General features: G+C 36.4%; 1 protein-coding gene across 1 annotated transcript in view; it reads left to right on the forward strand.

Moving 5' to 3' along the window:
* The window catches only part of LOC121857249 (nucleolar complex protein 2 homolog), a 31,204-nt gene extending 9,227 nt beyond the window's left edge, over positions 1-21,977 (forward strand). Inside the window, exons 4-15 of the mRNA XM_042353229.1 lie at positions 1,326-1,573; positions 2,103-2,212; positions 5,116-5,234; positions 6,081-6,235; positions 10,158-10,385; positions 10,677-10,865; positions 13,197-13,316; positions 15,328-15,459; positions 17,353-17,568; positions 18,554-18,709; positions 18,982-19,217; positions 21,183-21,977. Coding sequence (XP_042209163.1) covers positions 1,326-1,573; positions 2,103-2,212; positions 5,116-5,234; positions 6,081-6,235; positions 10,158-10,385; positions 10,677-10,865; positions 13,197-13,316; positions 15,328-15,459; positions 17,353-17,568; positions 18,554-18,709; positions 18,982-19,217; positions 21,183-21,513 — 2,240 coding nt within the window. The 3' untranslated portion in view covers positions 21,514-21,977. The remainder of the gene's footprint in view (positions 1-1,325; positions 1,574-2,102; positions 2,213-5,115; positions 5,235-6,080; positions 6,236-10,157; positions 10,386-10,676; positions 10,866-13,196; positions 13,317-15,327; positions 15,460-17,352; positions 17,569-18,553; positions 18,710-18,981; positions 19,218-21,182) is intronic.
* The last annotated feature ends 369 nt before the right edge of the window (positions 21,978-22,346 follow it).

The raw sequence follows: 22,346 nt of genomic DNA on the forward strand, positions 1-22,346 counted from the left end.
ATACAAGCTTAGATGCCAAAGTCTGTTGTAACACCCATTAATTGTGGGATGCAAACATTACCTCATGATGTATTAACCCATAAAGTTACTACAGTGTCTGATTTATAATCTTACAGGCTTCTCACAACAGCCGATAGATAATAAATAAGGGTTGATGTATGAAATCCCAGTATAAGAGTGAGAGGAGGAAGTGGATGGCTTGGAAACCCTCCTTCATCTTTAGTGAGATTGTTAATAGACAATCATTGAAGATATAGAGACCTGTGAACTGTATTTTGTGTATTGGTTCATAGTATGAGAGCCAGTGAATTTCTAATAAGGATAGATGGTGCAGCTGACCATAAATTTACACTGGACCACAAGTCATCTGTTGTTTACATAAGATTGAATAACCCAAAATAAACTATGTTAAGAGGGACGATCACATTGAAACAGTGTACAAAATGTACACTCATGTGGACGCACCCTAATGTAACTGCTTACACAGTAAGTCAAATGGCTGAAGCAAACTCAACTCCTAGTACCTATTCCCCAGCATTTATAAACCATGCCATCGACCTTTTTATGTTATTTAATAATTGTGCTACTTCTAACAACATTTGTATACAATCTAGATTAAAAAAGCTAAATGAGAATTTAACATAACCGTCTTCCTAACCTAGCCTACCTGGGAAGCCACCTCTGCCAGTGCTTTAACACCCCCCCCCCTCCTACTCCACTGCCCCAGCTAAGCTTCCTAACTCAAGCACAAATATATGTTTTTCCTTTATGTGCTCGCCATTACTGTATTGTAATTATTTATTTATTTATATTTTTCACAATAAGTATATAGGATTGTTTGTTCATATAACTGAGTACAAAAAAACTGGCCATAACACTTCACACCTAGGTAAGGTTAGCCTACTACAAGCATGTCCCTGGTAGCTATTGTTCACTGTAAATGACTCATGGAAATGCACAAATTTTAACCCTTCAAAAATACTGTGTGTGTGATGTTTGACCATCTGCTTTTTTAATTAAGATTTTATCATAAAAACTCAAACTGTACGGTAGATGCAAGACTTAAAATTTGAACATCTTATTTCTGTACCATATTCTTAGTGTATGAGTATGGTAGGTGAAGCAGTGGTACTGTATCTCTTATATGCTTATTAAATTTGGAAATTCGTTAATTGGATTGAGCGATACTGTTTTATTGGAGAAATTTTTTTGAAGGTTGATTAAATTTTTATAATGGATAGTGTTGTTTTCATTGTTGACTGTGATTTTAATTGTGCTAAAATTACTCAGCACTGTATCTCTATTGAATGCTACTGATATTTTAGATGATGATCTGGATTTTGAGGATGATGAGGACCTCTCTAGTGTCACCAAATTGAACCGAAAAGACTACCTAGAGACACTGAAGAAGAATGACCCACACTTCTATGATATGATGATGCAGTCGTCAGATGTGATGGACCTGCGCAGTTCAGATGAAGAAGATGAAACTAATATTTTAGAAGAAGAGAGCAGCGATGAGGAAGACCCAGAGAGAGGTGGTGCAATATTTCAGCCACCTACAAAATTGGAGGTATGTTAGGGTTGTTTCTCATACTTGTGGTACAGTACCATCATCTGTCTCCTTGTATTTGGTTGAAGCTGCCCCTTCTTTTTAAGCCATAAGTTGATGTATAATTGTGTCTTCTAAAATATATCCTCCTAAATTCTCTTCTGAGTCTGATTCCTAGTGTTTTATTTACAGTAAACCCTCCTAATGCTGGAATAATTTGTGCAAGCCCTCTCCCTTATTGGGGGGATTCCCTAAATTGGATAGTTTCCCCCCCCCCCCTCCCCATGTAAAGTGCACATAAAATAATACAGTACAATGAAAATTTATCACAATTTCCTAACCATCAGAAGCTTCACAGGCCTAGTCAGTCAGTGAAAAAAAAATATACAGTATATATATTTTTTTTTTTGGGGGGGGGGGGATTCCTGAAGACACATTGTGAGATATCACTTATTTGGTTATCTGATATTATTATTCTGTGTCCTAATAGGAAAAATTATTGTTGACTCTGCATATTTTATGTCACCAATTAATTTATGAATTTGTACAGGTTGACAGTGATGAATCTGATGCTGAGGAGGAGGGGCTCCAGCACCGAGGTGACAACACTGTGACAGCTGCCATGACTGTTCAGTGGGAGAAGGACTTGAAAGGAAGCAGGTATGTTTACTAAATTATTTAAATGGGTTTTAATAGGATTGCATGTTCTTCTCAGTAATGTGATTTTGGAGTCAACGATATAGGTTTGGTTATCTTGGTTGTTTTAGTGAGTGATATACGATACCTCCTGTGGAACACTCCATAACCTGCCTGCCCTGGCGAAGGGCTTGACATGCTCCAACAGTAGGTTACACCATCTAGTTGGACCAGTGTAGGTTTTGTGAACAGTTCTTCACCCAGTGAATCCCTGTCAATTCAAAGCTAGACCATGAGGCAACACCATAAAATAGGTACTGTATGCTGGATCCCAATGAATGTTCGCAAAAGAATGAGACAAATTACTCCAGTTTTTCTCAGAGACCAAATTCTCACAAATTATTAACAGGTGCACAAATTTACAAATATGGAGTGTGATGTGGCTGATGGTGTAAAATGCTCAATAACCATTAAGCAACATTAGATGCTACAAGTTTGAAAAAAATGAAGTGTTTGAATACATATTATATTTAAAACTGCAGAACAAGAAATCACACCAAGAGAACTGTTTGAGAACAAGCATGGAGTTGTTTTGTCAGGCCAAACAGCACCTGTCTGCCAGCCTCACACACACCAACTTTCCACTACAGTTCTCGGTAGTGATGCTGCCACCAAACCACCACCCTAACAGTTAAAAAACTCAATACAGTGATATCCCCATTAGCCTGAACAATTGGTGCAGAGCACTTCTGGGAATGAGAGATTTCCAGGTAACGAGATGACTCTATCAAAGCCGAAAAAAATCCCTCAACCCCAGAATTTTTGGGATAACGGAAAAATGCTCTCTGAAGTTCCAGAAATCACCCATTACATCATCTCTCAAAGCTGAAAAAAAAATCCCTCATCCCCGGAATTTTCTGGACTTAGGGAAAATTTTCTAAAAAATTTCCGGAAAATGTGCCCCTTGGAAAATTGTTCTGAAAGATGGAATTTTCTGGAAAATTCCGGCTTTGGGAATGATTTTCTGAGAAAATTTAAATTCCGACTATTGTAGAGTTCTGGGTCTGAGGGATTCCGGCTAACGGAGATATTGCTGTACAATCATTAACATGATATACAGCCACTCCTCGACTTACGACCACCCGGACATACGACCGTCCCAGTCGTACCAAAATTTTTTCAAATTACGTATTATCGAGTCCTGACGTTAGTGATTGCACTGTGTACTGACAAAATTTTCTTTTGTAATTTCCTTTAAAATGGCTGGAAAGCTTAAAAGTGAGATTTTTGGGTGCTGAGAAGAAAAAGAGACACCCATTTTAGATTTTCTATGTATTATTTTCGACCTACGACCAGTTCGACTTACGACCTGGAATTGGGTCCCTAACCCTGTCGTAAGTCGGGGACTGCCTGTATATAGAAAAGCAATTATCCCTGTACTAAAGTTTTTCTGACACAATCTATATACAGGTACTGTAATAACATAATTTATACTGTATACATTAAGTCCTCATTCAACGTTGCCCCCGACAACGTTGTTTTGTTATTATTTAGATACCCATAATTCGGACAACGTCCCGCCAATTCGGTATAAAGTCATCACGGACTACTTTGTAAAGCGCATCACCCTCTCTCACCCAGTCAGAGCAGGAGGAGGAGCCACCCTCTGGGTCTCAGTGACTCGCCACCTTCCTCCTCTCCTGCCCTCCTCCTCTCCCGCCCTCCTCCTCTCCACTACTCACCATACACTCGCTCCACCTCCACCCATACAATAGAAAATTATTTAGTTTATTTATTTTTTTGGATGTACAGGTAATATACCGGGTATGCGTACTATTTTCTATAAAAATTCCATTGAATTTCTGTATATGTAGTGTATTTTATGGGGCAAAGGGAGGCCGGGGAACATAACTCCCGTATTTTATCTATTTCTTATGGGGAAAATTGATTTCGTTAACGTCACGGCTTTCAGGAATGGAACCACGACGTTAAGCGAGGACTTGGTGTATATAACTACCAACATGACAGTCTGCCCGCTCTTGTTTAACATGTACATCTGCAAAACTAATTTGTATTACATAAGAATATAATAATGAATACAAAATAACAGTAGAACACATCAGAGCTGTTGGTGTAGGTAGAAAGTAAAACTCTGGTTGGTATGCTTGGCTAAGTGGAGCACCTGACTTCCTAATCTCAAATTTTTTAAAGCATTTCTAACTTGGATCCCAATTTAAATGCTGCCTTGGGTTTCTTGATTGGATTGTTTCACTAAGGAGGAATAATGGCAGGATGTTTGAGTAGTGTCAGTATGTGGGTACTGCACTGTGAATTAAATACAGTAGGCCCTCAAGTCTGTGCTCTATTAATAAAGTACGGACTTGAGGGTAGACTCTCACATTTTTTATAAATTTGTTTGATTATTTGTGAGAGTATTTTCCCATTACGTATTAACTATTTGTATGTGTTTTGTGTGTGTGTGTGTCTACACACACACACACACACGCACATATTTACAATTCCGGTAAAGGAAATTACTGTCTAGAACGAATGGCTTCCTGTCCCAGCACCGAAAATGCCAGCAACTTTAAAACTACCCACAGACATTATTGGGTACATCCAGGGTGTCATCCGTGAATAATAGAGGACCGCGAAATAAAATTCTGTGAATTATTCGGGTGTACTGTACTATATGAAAAGCATCATGTAAGTGGGTGATACTTTTTTTTTTTTAATCGACAAACGCAAAATCAGTATGCAGTACAGTACTAATAAACCTCACCCGATCACTCATCTCAGTTGTCTGCTATAAATTGGAACTACAAGTTTCAGTCCTCTATTTCTCCTTATTTTTGTCACTTCACTTTTGTTCACATACTGTTAACTTTCTCTCCTGCTACTTACTGATCAACACTTTTTTTTAACAGCCCTTTGAATGCCTTTGTGGAAGTGGAACAAGCCTTCCTGGCAGCCATCGAGAGCCTTGGCACCAGAGGAAAAGAAGAAACAGAGATTACCAGCAAGTACAAAGTTGAGGGACCACAAAGTAAGTTGTTGTTGTTTACTGAAGCTCATCTTACAGTGATTTAACCCATCGTGTGTGGACTTAACCCATCGTGTGTGGACTTGCCTCTGTGCTGAATAGAAGTGTTTGGAATTAGTCAAATAAAATATTAAAAATGGCATAACCTAAGTGAAGGCATTAATACTGTTCCACAAAATTAACAGTACATTATGACTTTTTTAAGGTCAATTTGAATATACAGTAGTGACTATTAGGTGAAGTAGATACAGGTACTTAAATATTTTTATGCTTAGTGTATGTGTGTCTTGGATATCCATGGTGGAAAGAGTTTGGATGAATGTTTTGATAATTGTGGATGTTCCTGATTTATTCATTGTTCGTCAAATATAGTTCTGAGCTACAAATTCATATGGAAACCTTTTATATAAATGAATATATGCATGAATGCATAATAAAGTACTGTATTTAAATAAATGTGTATCATATATATGTTACAGCCAAACCGTGTAATCAGGCATTTCACAAAATTACAGAATTTTTTTGTCAAATAGCAAAATGAATATTTCATTTGGGTTAAATTAGGCCCTAACCTAACTAACCAACCTAACTAACCAATCATAATGTTGTGATAGGATGGCTTGGAATCTGTATTGTCATGCAGATAAGATGTAATAAGGTGAAATACACCACCAGGATGAACAGTCTAAAGTGCACTTGGTTTTCATGATTATACAGTACAGGTACAGTATAATGAAATTGAGACCTCCTTTCATTTGCATATAATCCTAAGAATGGCATTTTGCTCTTTTGTATGATATGTACTGTGTATGTTATTCACATTATTAAGTGATTTCGTTCTCTTTCCAGTTTTCAACGCAGTAGTACGGCTGTGTTTGAAAAATGTACCCCCGGCTCTAGCAAAAATACTTAATCTGAAGTCTCCCAAGGATGACCCAACCAAAAGCAAAAAGTGGGGGAAGATTAAAAACTTCATTAAGGCATATCTTCGTAATCTTGTCAAGGTATGAGAAAGTACATATAGTCAAAGAAATTTTTGTTAATGGAGGGAAAGTTGTTCAGTACATCAAACAACATTCATAATAACAATCGACACCCAACACTCGGCCGTACACCCTACTATCAGTGTTATATCAATGCCATTTCAGTTAAGACCTGTTTGTGTCCAGCAAAGATATACTGTACAAGCTAACCAACTAGCACATGATATATTTGCTTCTGCATCAAAGAAGGCTGGGAACCCATTAATTTAAGGGTAAAAATGAAGCTAATTAAAATCATCTGGCATTTGCCAAATAAAATATTAAAAGTGATGTCCTCGTAGTGAAGGGGTTAATGATGGTAAACAAGAAGAGGACATAAGCAGGATGCTTGGCCACCCTGCAATGATGGTGAGACCAGTCCGTGTTTGCACTGATAAACCAGAGCCTGTGCTCAAAGTTTAATCCGTCAAGTGCTACAAGAATAAAAAAACCCAGATATTTATTTAAACTTGTCATAGTATCTTTATTTTATTCTTATTAATATTTTTCTGCAAATTTAGGCCAGCACTTTTATTTACTTACACTTTATATTTTGTTACACCAATATTTAGTTTAATCTTACATCTAGTATGCACATAAATCTAGCCCAAACTTCTCACAGATAATGTTCATGAAGACCTCAGTATTGATTCTGTTTTTACCTTCAGTTTCTTTTCAACTGATAGAGTTCTAAGCATCATTCCTTTTCTCTCAATGGTCCTCAATGTTGTTGTTTTGTCTTTACTTGCTTTAGAGACCATAATAATACACCAGGGAAGCAGTAAATAAATAAAAACAGTGTGCATAGGAGCAGTGGTCACAACAACAACAAACAAGTGGGAACTGACTCCTCTCCCAACTGCAGACCCACATAACCTCCCTGAGTCAGAGCTTGTCTAAATTATGGGGGTGTCTGACTTACAGGGGTCTTGAATCAGAGTACCGTCCACATATCTGAGGGTTGGTGACCACAGTCCTCCACTCTAAACGCTCTCAGGCTGTTTTTACCAATCCTCTAAGGTTTTATGTCTCTATGGGGACCCAGTTTTTAATTTAATTCATCCATCCCAGTCTCTCCCTTCCCCTGGCCCTCCTACCCTCAACTTTGCCCATTCATATTTCTGTTATTATCCCCACGTCCTTAATTGTATGACCAAAGTATATCTTATTTTTATTTTTCTGTACATTTCAAATACAGTATTTCTCTTGAAAATTTTGCTAAGCTTAGTACTTCTTTATCTGTCTTCCTGTCAGTGTAAATTATTCTTATCATTCGTTTATAACCACATTTCAGAGGCTTCCAACCTCTTTCTGGTGTCTGCTGAAAGTGTCCACGCTTCTGACCCATACGTCAATCCTTGCCTTATAAAGCCTGTCGGTAGTCTTTTTCTCAAATTGAAGTTAATGTCCCCTTTCATTAGGTCTTTTAGATTAATAAATGTTGTTTTTACTCGCCCTATCCTTGTTTTGATTTCTTCTATACATCTACCATCACAGCTAATGTTACTTCCCAAATGCACAAAATTTTCCACTTGTTTTAAGTTCCCTGTTGCCAACCATAATTTTTATTTTAGGATTTGTTTTCAATTTGAAGGTATATTTTTCACCTTTTTTCACCAATTTATTAACGAGTTGTTGTAACGCCTCTTCACTGTCTGTGATAAGAGCAATATCATCTGCATAGCATTTATTGGATATTACTTTACCATTAACTTTTAGTTCTTCATTATCAAGTGTAACTTCTCTCATTAAGAATTGTGAATATATATTAAACAGGGTCTGTCTTACTGTAATGTATATTGTTATTATTTTTATTTGGGTTACTTACAAAGGTCTACAGCATTTAGTGCTGTCACCTATACAATGTGACCCCGAGTCATTACATTAAATATGAAGATTCGTAAAATAATACGGACATATTTTTGCACGTATTTAACTGTAAAAACAAATAAACAAAATATATTACATAATTGAGAAGTGTAAAATTAAACACTGGCAGAAACAGGTTATAACTCTGTCATGATTATATCATCATTAAGTGTTTTATACCTGGGGGTATAATTATGTGGTTAAGCAACAAAATACAGTTTTGTAAATTACAACTGTCATATTTCATATGTAACATGTGTGCATTATCATTTAATAAATTTTCTGTTAACTGGGGGTATAATTATATGGTTAAACAACATACACTACAACTGCGTCATATTTCAAGTGACTTGTGTATGTCATCATTTGATTAATTTTCTATACCTGAGGGTATATGAGGTTAAGCAACATAGTCCACAATTTTCTAAGTAGAATGTTGAAAGCTCGATTTTTAACAGCTTAATGTCTGATAAAGTAATCCCAAACTTTGCTACGTCATCATAAACGCCAAAATTTACTCTTGCCGTTGCCTCGTTTTTAGCCTATAATTCTGGCATTTCATGTTTAAAAGGCTCAGTAAGCAACTTATTGAAATTTGCTGCCACTTTCTGTGCACATCCATAGGAAGGAGAGTGAACTGAGCTAAGAACTGTTAAAAGGTATACAGTATAAAGTTGTGGAACGTGTCACAGGGCAAGGAGAGTAACTGCATTAATCCCTTGACCATAATTTATGGTCCCGACTAAATGAAACAGGACCTGTCGGCCTTGTCCTTCAATCCTTGACACCTTGATTAAAAATAAATAAAAAATCACAGGTGATCCCCTCGACCCCGTGACCTCTCTGCGATCCTGTGTTTGGGAACTGCTGGTCTACAGTGATTGTTGTTCAATAGCTGTATGCCATCCTCTAGGTCCACCATGACATTTTCATTATTGTTATTACATTACTTTTTGTTAGACATCACCTGCAGTAAAACAAATTATAAGAAGACTTAGAAGCCTTTATGTTATTTACTGTAAATTTGAATAAGGGATAAAAGATCAAAGGTACAATGAAAAGTAGACCACCTCATCAAACTGCCAGTTGCTGTGACTCCTCCTAGACGTGGCAGACATTTTTTCATACATGTCAATGTGTCATTCTTTTAGGCTTGTAGATGCTTGGTTCAGTGGTTCACGGTTGTAACAATATGCAAAACTTCCCTACATGATTCACATATACTGTAATGTCTGTCATTACAATTAACATCCCTTGCCATATTGATAATAAAAGAAGACCATAGACTTACCCAAAATAAGTGGTAGTAGTCATATAGAATTATTTTGTGTATTTTCACCCTTTTTTTTTTTATCAAGGTGATGATTTTTTCGAAGTATTATTACAGTACTTGTATTGTGTTAGAATTTTTAAGATTATTTTGTCTTATCCGTATACTGTACTACCGGTATTACGGTATACACCACTAAACTGAACATCTCTGAATCCTTAAACACAGCTCTTTTACTTGTCACTCCTCACTGGGATAATAGCCTCACCACTGAACCTACCATATATTATGTTTGGTGGTAATTTTACAGAAATATACTGTAATCATCAGAGAATTCCCCAGTCCAATCCTCTTATAGTACAGGCTTAAGGAAGCCACTTCTACTTTTCACTGAACTTGAGAGTCGCAAATTAATCTAGATTAAGGATACGAGAACATAGTTTTGATGCAGGATAAACAGACTCTGATGGGTCTCCTGTATCCAGAGTATAACTGTTGTGCCTGATTTACCCCATTTGAGACCTGTTGGGTGTGATATGGAGGGAAGGGTAATGGATTTGCCTAAAATGGCTTAACAGATCTGCTCTATCTCACATGAAAGAGGTTGTCTGAGGATTTGGAAGCATATAGTTAACAGCATGTATTTGGCAGAAATAGTCTCCCTTCACACACTCAACAACATACTATCAGATGTTCACAATTTATTAGCAAATCTTTACATACATGAATACTTGTACAGTACAATCTTTTTATTTTTATTTGCAGTTGACTGAGTGTGTTGCTGAACCAAGTATAGCTGAAGTTATCATAAGTCGTGGAGTTTTGCCTCTCATCAGCTACTATGCTGGCCACCCGAGCACTTGCAGACTTCTGCTTCGTAGACTTATCACTTTATGGGCCACCAGTGAGAAAAGGGTTCGAGTTCTTGCCTTCATTGGCATCTTTAGACTCACACAGATTCTTCCTCCTCAATTCTTGGAGTGGGCATTAAAGGTGAGATAAAATAAGAGTTTTTAGAAATGCTTTATTTATTTATTTGTACTGCATCTTCATATTTCTGAATCTAAAGTTGGACATATGTCTATTTATAAATTTATCTTTATTTTCCCACCTTAATATGGTTGTATAGAAATGTTAACAAAGGTGGGAAAATGATAGTGGTGAATATAATTGAAAACTTGAGATACTGTATAAAATTCTCCTTACTGAGAGTGTTTTTAAATCATTTGAGGTTTAATAGAAATAAACAATAAAAGTATTAAAATACTTTGTTTTCTTTTTCAGAGACTCTACCTTTCGTATGTACAAAACTCAAGGTTCACATCACCCTCCACTTGGGGCTTGATAGACTTCATGCGTATATCTTTGGTAGAGTTATATTCTTTGGACCAAGTTCGTGCATACAAGCATGCTTTTGTTTACATTCGTCAGATGGCATTCCATCTTCGAAACGCCATCACACTTAAAAAGAAGGTATGTTGAATATTAACCTGTCACAGGCTCTTCTGCAGTACTGCCAGTTAGGTGCACTTTTATCTACGTGCAGGAACATTTGATGCAGTCACTTCACACTGCTCATTACAATATGTGTGTCTGTCCTTTTCTCTGATCTTTAATTTGTGTTCCTGCTTCTATGTAGCAAAACCTGTGGCCTTGAAATAGCACTGTTTCCATATGATAAGACCTATTACTAATGTGAATTAATTGTTCAGTACTTGTAGACTTATTTATTTTACATAATTTTTCTGGCGTAAAGTATATTGGCTCTACAGTGATTATGTTCACTTCTTAGAACCTAATTTTATGCTGTATTAAGGCAGATTTTTTATTTTTTTTTTGGGCTATATTTGTTTAAATTTTCCTTTTCAGCCAGTTTTTATAAGTCTAGGGTGACCTTTGTCAATGAAACAAGAAATAATAATAATAAAAAGAATCGCCCCCTATCTCAGATCTTAGTTTGTGATAGGTGGTCTGTACTCTACATTGTGTTCTGGGGATAATAAAATGACCGTAAATTAAGAACCCCATGAACTGTATTATTGCATTTGGCATCATAAGAATTGAGGTGTTCGGGGCAAGTAGGGGCAAGTATGGGGGTATATTAAACAACTTTGACTTGGATGTAACGACTGCCAAAAAAGGTAACATACAGTACAGTGGTCCCTCGGTTAACGAGCGCCTCGGTTAACGAGATTTCGGTTAACGAGTTACCTGCCGTAAGATTCTTAACTTCGGTTAACGAGCAATTCCTTGATTAACGAGTTTCTTACGAGCCGACCTGAACATGTTTTTGCTTGCATTTGGCGGTCCACCAGCTGTAGTATTAGTCCGCCAATACAGTAATCGGTTCTAGGGCTTAAATTCCTTACCATTTTAGCAAATATCAAGAAGTTTATACTATTCAATAATTTTAAAAGTTTAATATTAAATTTTGTAGTCATTTTAACAATTATTGAACATAATTGAAGGTAATGAAACTAGTTTTATGCGCGCCATCCAGCCTCTCAACACACCATACAGGCGTCAGTCTTTGTGTCTTTTCAGTGGAGGTAACGTCTTGCTTGAGACTCTCTTCAACTAAATGCTTTTATCTGTGTTTGCAAGCAAATTATTGGTCATTTTGAAATTTATTTTACATATTGACAATATATAATGCAGTGCAGTGTTGATTTAAAGAAAATAATCTTGAATTACACCAAGAGAACTAAAATTTTATGGGTGAAATGGCGCCATGGGGTGACTTCTCTTCCACCCCAAGGCCTTCTCTTCTCCCTTTTCCTCCACCCCCATTCTAATTCCCATCATCATCATCATCATCCAGGAGCCTTCTACATACACACCTCAAAGTAAGTGTACTTTTCTACCTTTTTTGTTGAATTTAGGCAATTTTTGGTGAGCTGGAACCAATTACCCAAAAACCCATTGAAACAATGGTTTCGGTTAACGAGTTTTTCGGTTAACGAGCAACCTTCTAGAACGGATTGTGCTCGTTAACCGAGGGACCACTGTATTATGAAAGTGTGCCAAATTATCTATTATTTGAGACCAGTTCCATTCATTTCATTTGGTATGTTACAGAGATACATACAATCTAATGTGCATGAAACAAAACCGCTCGTGCTGTATCGTGAAACTTGAATTTTGGTTGATTTGTCCTTCTGATCCCCACTGACTGATTTATGACTCGGCTTAATGGTAGCATGTATGTTGTTGAAATTAATCAAATTAATAATGTAAAGGACAGCTCTAAAACAAAAGACTTTTCCTAACTTGGTGTCAGTTCAGGGTGACCCATGAAGACAGGCAACTCTTGCTTTTTGAAAGATCAACTTACAGACAATTACAGGTTGCAAAATTTATAGAACAGATTCCAGTTTATGAAGCAAAATTTTGTCATTGTGAAATTTATTCTTATGTCCAGTCACCCACAAAAGTCCTGTTGCCTCTCATGCTGTTCAACAAACCTGAGATTCAGTCTTGTGAACCTGAAGCAGTAGACACATGCATTATCCTGTCCTTAAATGCTTCGGATTCATGAGTCAGTATCTAAGGGATCATGGTTCAGGAGGAGATGCAACAGCACTTTTGTGGGTTAGTGTACTTTACAGTACATGGAAAATATTTTATATTTTGAGTAGCCTACAGTATAGCACTAAAACACTAAGTAATCTATGATGTATAAAGACAATAAACTTTTAAGTAATTACTGTTAGCTAGAACTAATACATGGAAAGTATTATACTGTACACTTTATATACCTTTTTGTTATATGTAATAAGGATTACAATGCATGTTGTTCATCAGGAACGAGTGCAACTGGTATACAACTGGCAGTACATCCATTGTCTGCATCTATGGGCTGATCTTCTGGCCAAGACTCACCCTAGTCCTGCCCTTGAGCCTATCATCTACCCCCTTACACAGGTAAGTAACAGACACCTTTACAGCTTATCCTGTGGATACACTCACTTTTTGACATAATACAGGTTTGCTCCTGATTTTGCTAATGATTGGGTAGATGAAGTAACTTTCCAGACAACTGCATTAAAATGACTGAACCATTTATAGAAACACAGAACACCATCTGTTCATACTGTTTACCATGCTATAATATAGTATTCACCCCCTGATTCTTAGTACCCCTGTATACTGTACTGTACAGCAATAAGTGAATTACCCTCCCACTTGACTGGAAGCTGGTGCTGTACTGTATTGTATAACAAGGTACACCAAGTGTGCGAATGTTAGTGTATAAGGAGGGAACCTAGTTGCTGACTGCAGGTGGATCATAAATAATAATAATAATAATAATAAACGGTTTATTATTAGAGTTGCAGCCGGTGGCTGAAAATATACAGACTTACATTTAATTTAGACATAATGATATAATATGCATTGAATACATTTACAGGGCTGTGCAGTACATAAATCAGGAGTTGTTTATTATTTTAACATGTACTGTACTGCATATGAGTTTATACTAGGTCTAATAAAACATCTGTTTATATAATAGAATCCTTCAATAGGAAAGTACTGTAATTATAAAGTAGAAAATGAATTAATATTCTGTATAGGAAATCCTCTTTGTTGCCTGATTAGAGGTTAGTACAGCACATGTTTTTAAGTCCCTACCCAAGACTGTCTGACAATACGTACGCATGTTGCCATGGTGTGGAAGTAATTGCTCAATGTACAGTGACTAGTGCACATTGAGGTGGTCCGATTTATATTTTCACCTCACTTCTATATTGAGGGCCAGCCATAAGCTTTGATAATCACAGGGACAGTAACCGAATATTGAAAGTTATTGTGCTTTTAAATTTACAGGGATTGTAGTGACTTATCTGGTAAGGTCCCCAGTCGATACACTGTTTCACTTTTGTTATACTGGGCTTATAGCATGATTGGGAATGAGTATGTGAAAGTGAATTATTGCTACTTGTATAAATCTTGTGTAAAGTTGTAGAAATAAATTACCTTGGTATGATAACTTTTAAACCCCGAGGTTTTTGTGATAATTCTGGCAGGAGCCAGCCCTATTGAGGTCAGATAATATAGATAATTATTGTGCAGTGAGGATTGAACCATAGATACTTTTCTCTGATGCAGTCAAGGAAACTTACAGGTTACCCCCAAGTTACGATGTCTTGTGCTTCGATCATTCACTTCAACACCGTAATCATAATTATACCCCATCCCCGAGTTATAACCAGTCACTCCCAGTTTAAAGATTGCCCCTGCGATCAACACTCTCCGCCACCAAACCTGATGGTCATCTTTGGAGATGCAACTCTTTTGTCACTTGTCCCGGAGTGATCAATGTGCCAACTCTGGGCCCAATCATTATTATTGTATTGCTTGTCCACATTCAAGTCACTCTATTTTATGACAGTTTGAGAATGTGAAATGTCATAAAATATTCATTGAGTGGTCGGTGTTCACAGTCGCACATACAAGCAACTGTTTTAGGAACAATAATTGTGAGACTGGCTGTGAATGCCCAGTGTTTACCAGTCAGTAATGGTCTTTGTGGTGTTGTTTAGGACACCTGGATCCTGGTAGGGAGTGGATTGGCAAGTTTTACACACAATATTTTTCTTTATTTGTTTTTCCTGTGTATTTTCTTTTTATTTATGTTTCTAGTAGTGCAGGATAATTGTATTACCTTGTAATGGTTATCAGCTTATATATTCCATTGTGGCTATGAACTGTAGACAAAAAAAGAAGACTTTTCTGGTCTCCAAAAAACATAACTCCATTGAACCTATGTTAAAATGTTTTTGAGTTACTCTCATTTGACTAATGATCGTTTTTTAAAAAACAAACCCCAGTTATAACTCAGGAGTCCCATGTACAGTACAATGACTATTACCTTAGCCATGACATTGATGTATCGTTGTTATGTTGAAAATTTATTTTTAATTTTTCTCTGCAGATTGCTATGGGAACAATGAAACTCCAGCCTTCACCTGCCTTTTACCCACTGGTGTTCCATGTGTGTGGGATCTTAACAGACCTCTCACGACATACTGGAACATTCATACCAGTCCTTCCTTTCTTACTGGAGGTATGTAGTGTCCAGGATGAGTCAGAATTACATATAAATACTTTAAAGTGCTGTATCTTAGATATTTTACTGAGTATATATATTAAGGTTACCAGTTAATCTGCAACATATTGAAAAGCTAAGTGTATGTTTTAGCTGTAAAATTTAAAAAAATATATAATTCAAATTGGTTATGCTGTCTACAAAATACAGCTATTTAAAGTGTTTCAATATAATTTTGGTTCACTGTGTTACTTTGAATTGAGTAAACGTTAACAAATTCACCTTGGTATCGTTTCTCACTCATGCATAATACATTTACTTGACGGTTAAAAGCATCTCTCTCTCACCACTACTTAATACCTATTTTCACATTTTAGTTATCATCTTGTTAAGTTAATTTGAGTGTTTGGGTCAAATTTGCATACAGCATGAGTAACAGAGAAGTCCAAGTCAAGGAGAAAATAAGTAAAATTACAGAAGATTGTTTTAGCATGTTATCTTTGTCTCTTTCTTACCTATTCTCACTCTACCTCTATCATCTCCAGCTTCTTGTTAGCCAAACCTCTTTTAAATCCTCCATTGTCTCTAAACATCATTGCTCAGTCAATGTTCCTGCAGGCATATTATTCCATCCAAAGTTCACAGAAGAAAAGAGGAAAAATAAGAGCAAATGTTAGTTTTATTGTTTCCAGTGGTGAAAATACCTTGGACAAAATGAAGCATTGGTCCAAGAATCCCCTTTTATAACCACTGTTTGGATCGAGCAACTCTGTATACCCAGCCAGTCTACAGGTCATTCATTACCTCGGGCTCCCGGTCCACAATTTGTGACTGCAGTCTACAAACCAAATAAGTTTAATCCTGGAATCACATTATCCCCAACTTTTAATAATAAGGTCCCAAAGAATATCCCATGTGATCCAGGAATATCAAAATGGGGGGTAAGGTCTAAGAAGTTGTAGGTGGGGGAACATGGTGAGCACTCTGTCCCCGATTTATTTATTTTTTTTAATCTGATCAATATCATGAGCATTTTAAGGTAATTTTAAAGCAATGTGCACTTGATATTAGGAGATATTCAGAGGTCAATAGTAATTAGTTTTTACTATATCAAATTGCCTGAGTACAATACTGCATTAAAGAAATAGTATTGGAATTTTCTGATGAAAAGAGGGGTTCCGGGTGCCCAGGAACCCCCTGGATCTGCCCCTGTAAGAAAGTCCCCTTAAAACAGAAAAGCTCACTGGGAAGAGCTTTGTTGTGAGTATGAAGTGAGATGTTCCTGTTAGTGAATATTTTAACCTCGTTTACCTACTGTTTACACCTGATGATTCACCCTAGGTCTCAGTCACCCTCTGCAGAACACACACATTCTGTTTCTGCTGTGGCCTTGTGGATAAGTTGGGTCTTTAATAAAGCTTCAGGATTTGGGATCTTTTTGGAATTATGGGTAAAGGATCCACACCCTCTATTATGACTACTATTAATAATAATAATAGCATTGTTATTACTGTATCAAATTATTATTATTATTATTATGAATTATTATTATCATTTGTTATTATTATTATTATTATTATTACCTGTATTACTATTATTACAGCAATATCTCCGTTAGACGGAACAATTGGTGTAGAGCACTTCTGGGAATGAGAGATTTCCAGGTAACGAGATGATTCTTTCAAAACCGGAAAAAAACTCCCCCATCCCCAGAATTTTCCGGCTACTGGGAAAATTTTCTTGGAATTTTCCAGAAAATGTGATCCTCGGAAAATCATTCCCAAAGCCGGAATTTTCTGAGAAAATTTCAGTTCCGGTTAAGAGGGATTCCAGCTGACAGAGATATTATTATCATCATTATTATTATTATTGAAATACAGTAGTGCATATATTTTCTTTTCTTTAATTCAGATCCTGAACAAAGCCCATCTGGAGAAGAAACACAAAAAAGCTTCCATTAAACCATTTGATTGGCTATGTATGCTGAGGCTCTCACGGGCCGAGATGGCAGAATCAGCCTTCAAAGACGGTGTTGTGGACCAGGTGTATGACGGCATTATTAATTACTTGAGCGTAGAAAGTTCCTCTATTGGCTTCCCAGAGCTGGTTGTTCCTGCAACTCTACAGGTTAGTTGTATAACCTTCTTCTAGTTTACATTAGTATATACAGTATATAAAACAAAACAAAAATTATATACAGTAGTGTGCATGGTGTATGACAGTAAGGGTATTTTGGACCTATTCCAGAGAGACACTATCTGAAAGCTATGCTAGATGTTTAGATGGTACAGTCACCAACAAAACTCCTGTCACCTCTGCTCCTGAACCACAAACCCCAAGATTCAGACTCTTGAATCTGAAGCTTTATGGATAGAATGATGCATGAGCATCTATTGCTTTGGATTCACAAGTCTGAATCTCGAGGTTTATGGAGCAACTGGAGAGACGGCAGGACTTTTGTGGGTGACTGTACCTAACAGAAATTAAAGAAGCTGACATATGATTGTGGTGATATTCATTGAGGATGACTCGAACCTTCCAACATGGTTTGACTCAAATCTGAAAGTTTGACCTAACTGCATTGTGAATCATGGATCATAGGACTAGAAGGAGTTAAAGTGAAAATTTTAAGTGTGAAACTCTTTTTAAATTGCTGAAGGGATGGAAGTGAGTGAGCTTTGAGATCTAACACTACTGAACTCCTGAACAGAGACTGACTTTGCCAGAGGGCTTTGATGTATTAGTGGCAGGATAAACAGCCATGCAAACAATGTCTATGGTGCAAACAGCTTCATACCCAAGTCAGTTAAGGGCTTCAAAATACCGGTCCTCTTGTGTCCAAAAATTGGTGAGGATTGAGATTAGAGATTAACTTATGACAAATTAACTATAAATGTTGACTGTGAAGTGAATGATCCATATACAGGCTGCTAGATTCACCTCCACACATCATCTAACACTCAGATGTTGTGTGCTATTTCTATTTAAGTCTTTATCTTGGTTGATGACTCATGTGTTACACCCTCATCTTCCCTCTGCCATAAAATGTTTACCCTGTAAAACAGTTACTTGCATAGATTTTATAATTTACTTTATGTTTTAAAATTTTCAGCTCAAGTCATTTTTAAAGATGTGTAAAGTACCAAACTACACCAAGAAGATAAAGCAGTTGTTAGAGAAAATAAAAGAAAACCAGAATTTTATTGAGTCAAAGAGAAAAGATGCTACTTTTGGCATTGCTGACAAAAAGTCTGTAAAAGATTGGGAGGTAAGTGTCACCACTATTACTGTACAATAGCAGTGAAGTCAAGTTTTGAAGTACAGTATAGGTAACCATATATACAGTACCAGATAAAACATACAGTATGAAACAAAATTACAATATTTACCTTGGAGAAATGCTTTTGTTTGATTTCTCATAATAATTTGGATGCCATTTTGATTTATATCTTTATCTTACTTACAAGTGATGTGTAATATAATTTTCTTCTTAGAATTTGTATTGCTTTTTATCTACTATTTTTTTTATAATACCTACAGATTGCAGTGAAGCAGGCAGGTACCCCTCTCTCAACCTATCACGTCAGTTGGCTAAAAGTACGTGAAAAGGAACATCTAAGACGTATTTCCAACCGGGTAGAGATGGATGACTACAACCTGCCTGTAGTAAGAAAACGTGAACTAATTGAGAAACAAAAAGCTAAGGATAAGGATGAGTTGAAAGAACTCTTTGCATCCGATGAAGATGATGATGAGGATACTGATGATGAAACAAGGTAATTTTTATTTTATTTATAGTTTTTTGCCACATATATACAGTACAGTAAACTCTCAGTAATGGGATTTTCATTACCCTGTTTGCACTGGATATTCCCAATAATGGACATCTTATTATCTGGATATTGGGAACATTGTCTGGTATTGACCAGACTCCGTGCACCTCACTTCAACACAAACTTAACAATTTCAAAACACTTTTTGACAAAATATAAATTACTTTGAGTCTGAACAACTTCCTGGACTGCGTTTCATCAGACTCAGGGGGTGTCGTAATTCGAGTGAAGTGTGTAGATGGTGAATTAGTCAATCATTGATTTTTCAGCCCAAAATTCATGTTTTGAGCCAACACTTGTTCAGTAAGTCTACCCCCAAATGGTGACCATCTACCAGTAGTTGTCACCTTGATCATGTCTGACACAACTCCCCCAAGGCTGAATGTGTGGTCACCACTTTAGTGATTTAACACACTATTAATTTACCCTGTGGTGCAAATTAAAAATTCTTCAGCTATTCTAATTACTGTACTGTACTTTATATATTTATAAGGTGTCATAGTATAACAGACATATTGGTGCAGTAATACAAGTGTCTGGATACACTCACATACACTTTAGGGTTTAACTTTTTACAAGCTTCAATAACTGAAAAATATAGTTGGCATTAACAACCAAGTTCCTTACATTCTTAAGAGTTGTAAACTAAAATTGTATTTTATTGAACTGAACATATAAAGAAAAAATTGCCTCTGATGTAAGTGTATACATTTACACTTACACAGGGCTTGGGAGAGAGATCCTGGGCCCTAGTTCCCCTGGGCCCCTCATCCTCCCAATTGTGTGAAGTATTTTTTTCACTTTTAAGACTTTCTTTTAAGCTCGCCAGCTCTATTATAACCTCCATGTATTTCAAAATGCTATAGTTTGGTTCAGTGAACATGGCAAGAAATGATGCTTCTTTTGAGAGAGAGAGATGGAGGACCTTTCAATTTTGTATGTGTGGAAAATACAGGCCTGGGTGATTTGCACTGGGTGCACTCCAACCCCCCCTTTTCCCAGACCCTACTCTTACACTTAATTGTACATAAATATTAAATACAGGTCTGAACATACACACTCCAATATATATATATATATGTGTGTGTGTAGAGAGAGAGAGAGATAGATAGATATATATATACAGTACACACACACTTAAAAGAACCACATATGAGAGTTATGTTTATGTAAAGTAAAAGGAATAGTATATGATATTAAGAAAAAGGGATGTTACATTGAGTTGTGTAAACATTACAGAAGAACCTTATGTTATGTCAATTGTGTGTTCTCAATTCTGAGTGTTTATTGCAAACTGTACAGTAAGTAGTAATCGGGTAACTTGTATACAATGCTTGCCTTGCGAGTTAGTGGACCTGGATTAGATCCCCAGACAGAGTGAAATTATGGACAAGTTTTTCTTTGCTCCAATTGCTTCTGTTTACCCAGCAGTAATTGGGAACCTGGATGTTAATCTATCAATGGATCGTGTTCCGGGGTAATGGTTAGCCAGTGCAGTTGGTGAATTGTAGAGTCTTCTTGGATTATTCCTTGACACTGGGTTATACAGCTTGTTAACTCAGGATGTTGTTGTTGTGTTGGCATCAGCAAATAGTTTATACACCTTAACGAAATTCGCACTTAAGTGGTCTAGACCCAGTCAGCATCAAACATGGGGGACAACCATTATGTAGTGTCCACCACAGTACTCAGAGCACATAATAACAGATGGTTTTGTCAAGGAACCATTGTATCATGAGTCTTTGGTTTACCTATGACCATAACATAGGATTTCAGGATCAATTCCTTTATTTCCATCATTACTATTTCCCAGTCACAGTTATTTTGACTGCAAAGATTGAAGGGCTTTATTAAATTTTACCTTAATGAAGTTATATACTTTTTAACTCCCAAGTTTTTATTCTTCAGGTTCCTGTCAAAGAGTGAACGTACCAAGCTGAAAAATAAGAAAGGTAAAGACAATCCAGAATTGGAAGATGGACATGATGAGAGTCCAGATGAAGAAGATGATGTCAAGGAAGAGGAGGATGAAGATGATGATGATGAAGACGAAGACACAGGTAAACCACCAAGAAAGAAAAAGAAGACTGCAATAGGAGACATTGGTGAAGAAATGGATAACATGGACATTGCTCATGAAGAAGATGATGTGGTGAAAGAGATGAAACTGTCAGACTTTGAATCAGATGATGAGCAAGTTGATGATTTTGGAGATGGTAGCGATGATAGTGAAGATTAATAATTTATTTACAAAGCACAAATAAAAGTTTTGTTAATGTGAAAGGATAGTTGAACAGAAAGCTGACCAGTGATTGCTAAGATGGTATTGAACATAATGAGGGAATGGGAAGTGAGAGATTACTAAGAAGTGAAATGAGACTGAGGATAGGGTGTGGGAGCTATTAGTAGGGAGGGAGACAGAAATCATGACTTTGAGTGGTGATGAGGTATAGATGAGGCTCAGGGGATAAATCAGATAGATATCCTGAGGCCTTGTTGTAGAAGAGGAGCACCATGCCAGAACTGACAGGTAAGCTAGAATGAATTGCAGCTTAAGAGGGTGCAATTGTAATGCTCTTTATTTCAGGACCCTATGAAAGGGCTTGCAAGAATGAGAAAGTTGTTGATCAATGTATTGAAATGAAAGTGTATGAGAACTTGTGAGATATGTGTTTTTAAAATTGTTGAAAAAAATAATGATTTTTATAATCCTTAATATTTTTATTTATTTTTTTAAATTCTGGAAAAGTTATTTTTAATTTTATAGATATACAGTAAGTATTTCTTAAGGATAAAGAAATGCCTTTTATGTTGTATGTCATAGAAGGGTATTTCTTTTATCATTTTAATAATTGAAAGTTCTGTAAAAGATATGGAAAAGTGATGAATGAGTAAAATATTAGGTTGCAATGGTTAAGAAACAAAGGTTTATAAAGTGGAATGTAGATGTTGAAAATCCAATGAACGTAACAGTACCATATTTTAAATATAAAAAAGGTACCCGGTATACTGTATAATTATCATAGAAAATCTGAAAAAAGGCTGATAGTGTTGTGTACTACAAAGAACAAG

Source organism: Homarus americanus, unplaced genomic scaffold, assembly GCF_018991925.1.
Source record: "Homarus americanus isolate GMGI-L3 unplaced genomic scaffold, GMGI_Hamer_2.0 scaffold20465, whole genome shotgun sequence".
NCBI classification, from domain to species: domain Eukaryota; kingdom Metazoa; phylum Arthropoda; class Malacostraca; order Decapoda; family Nephropidae; genus Homarus; species Homarus americanus.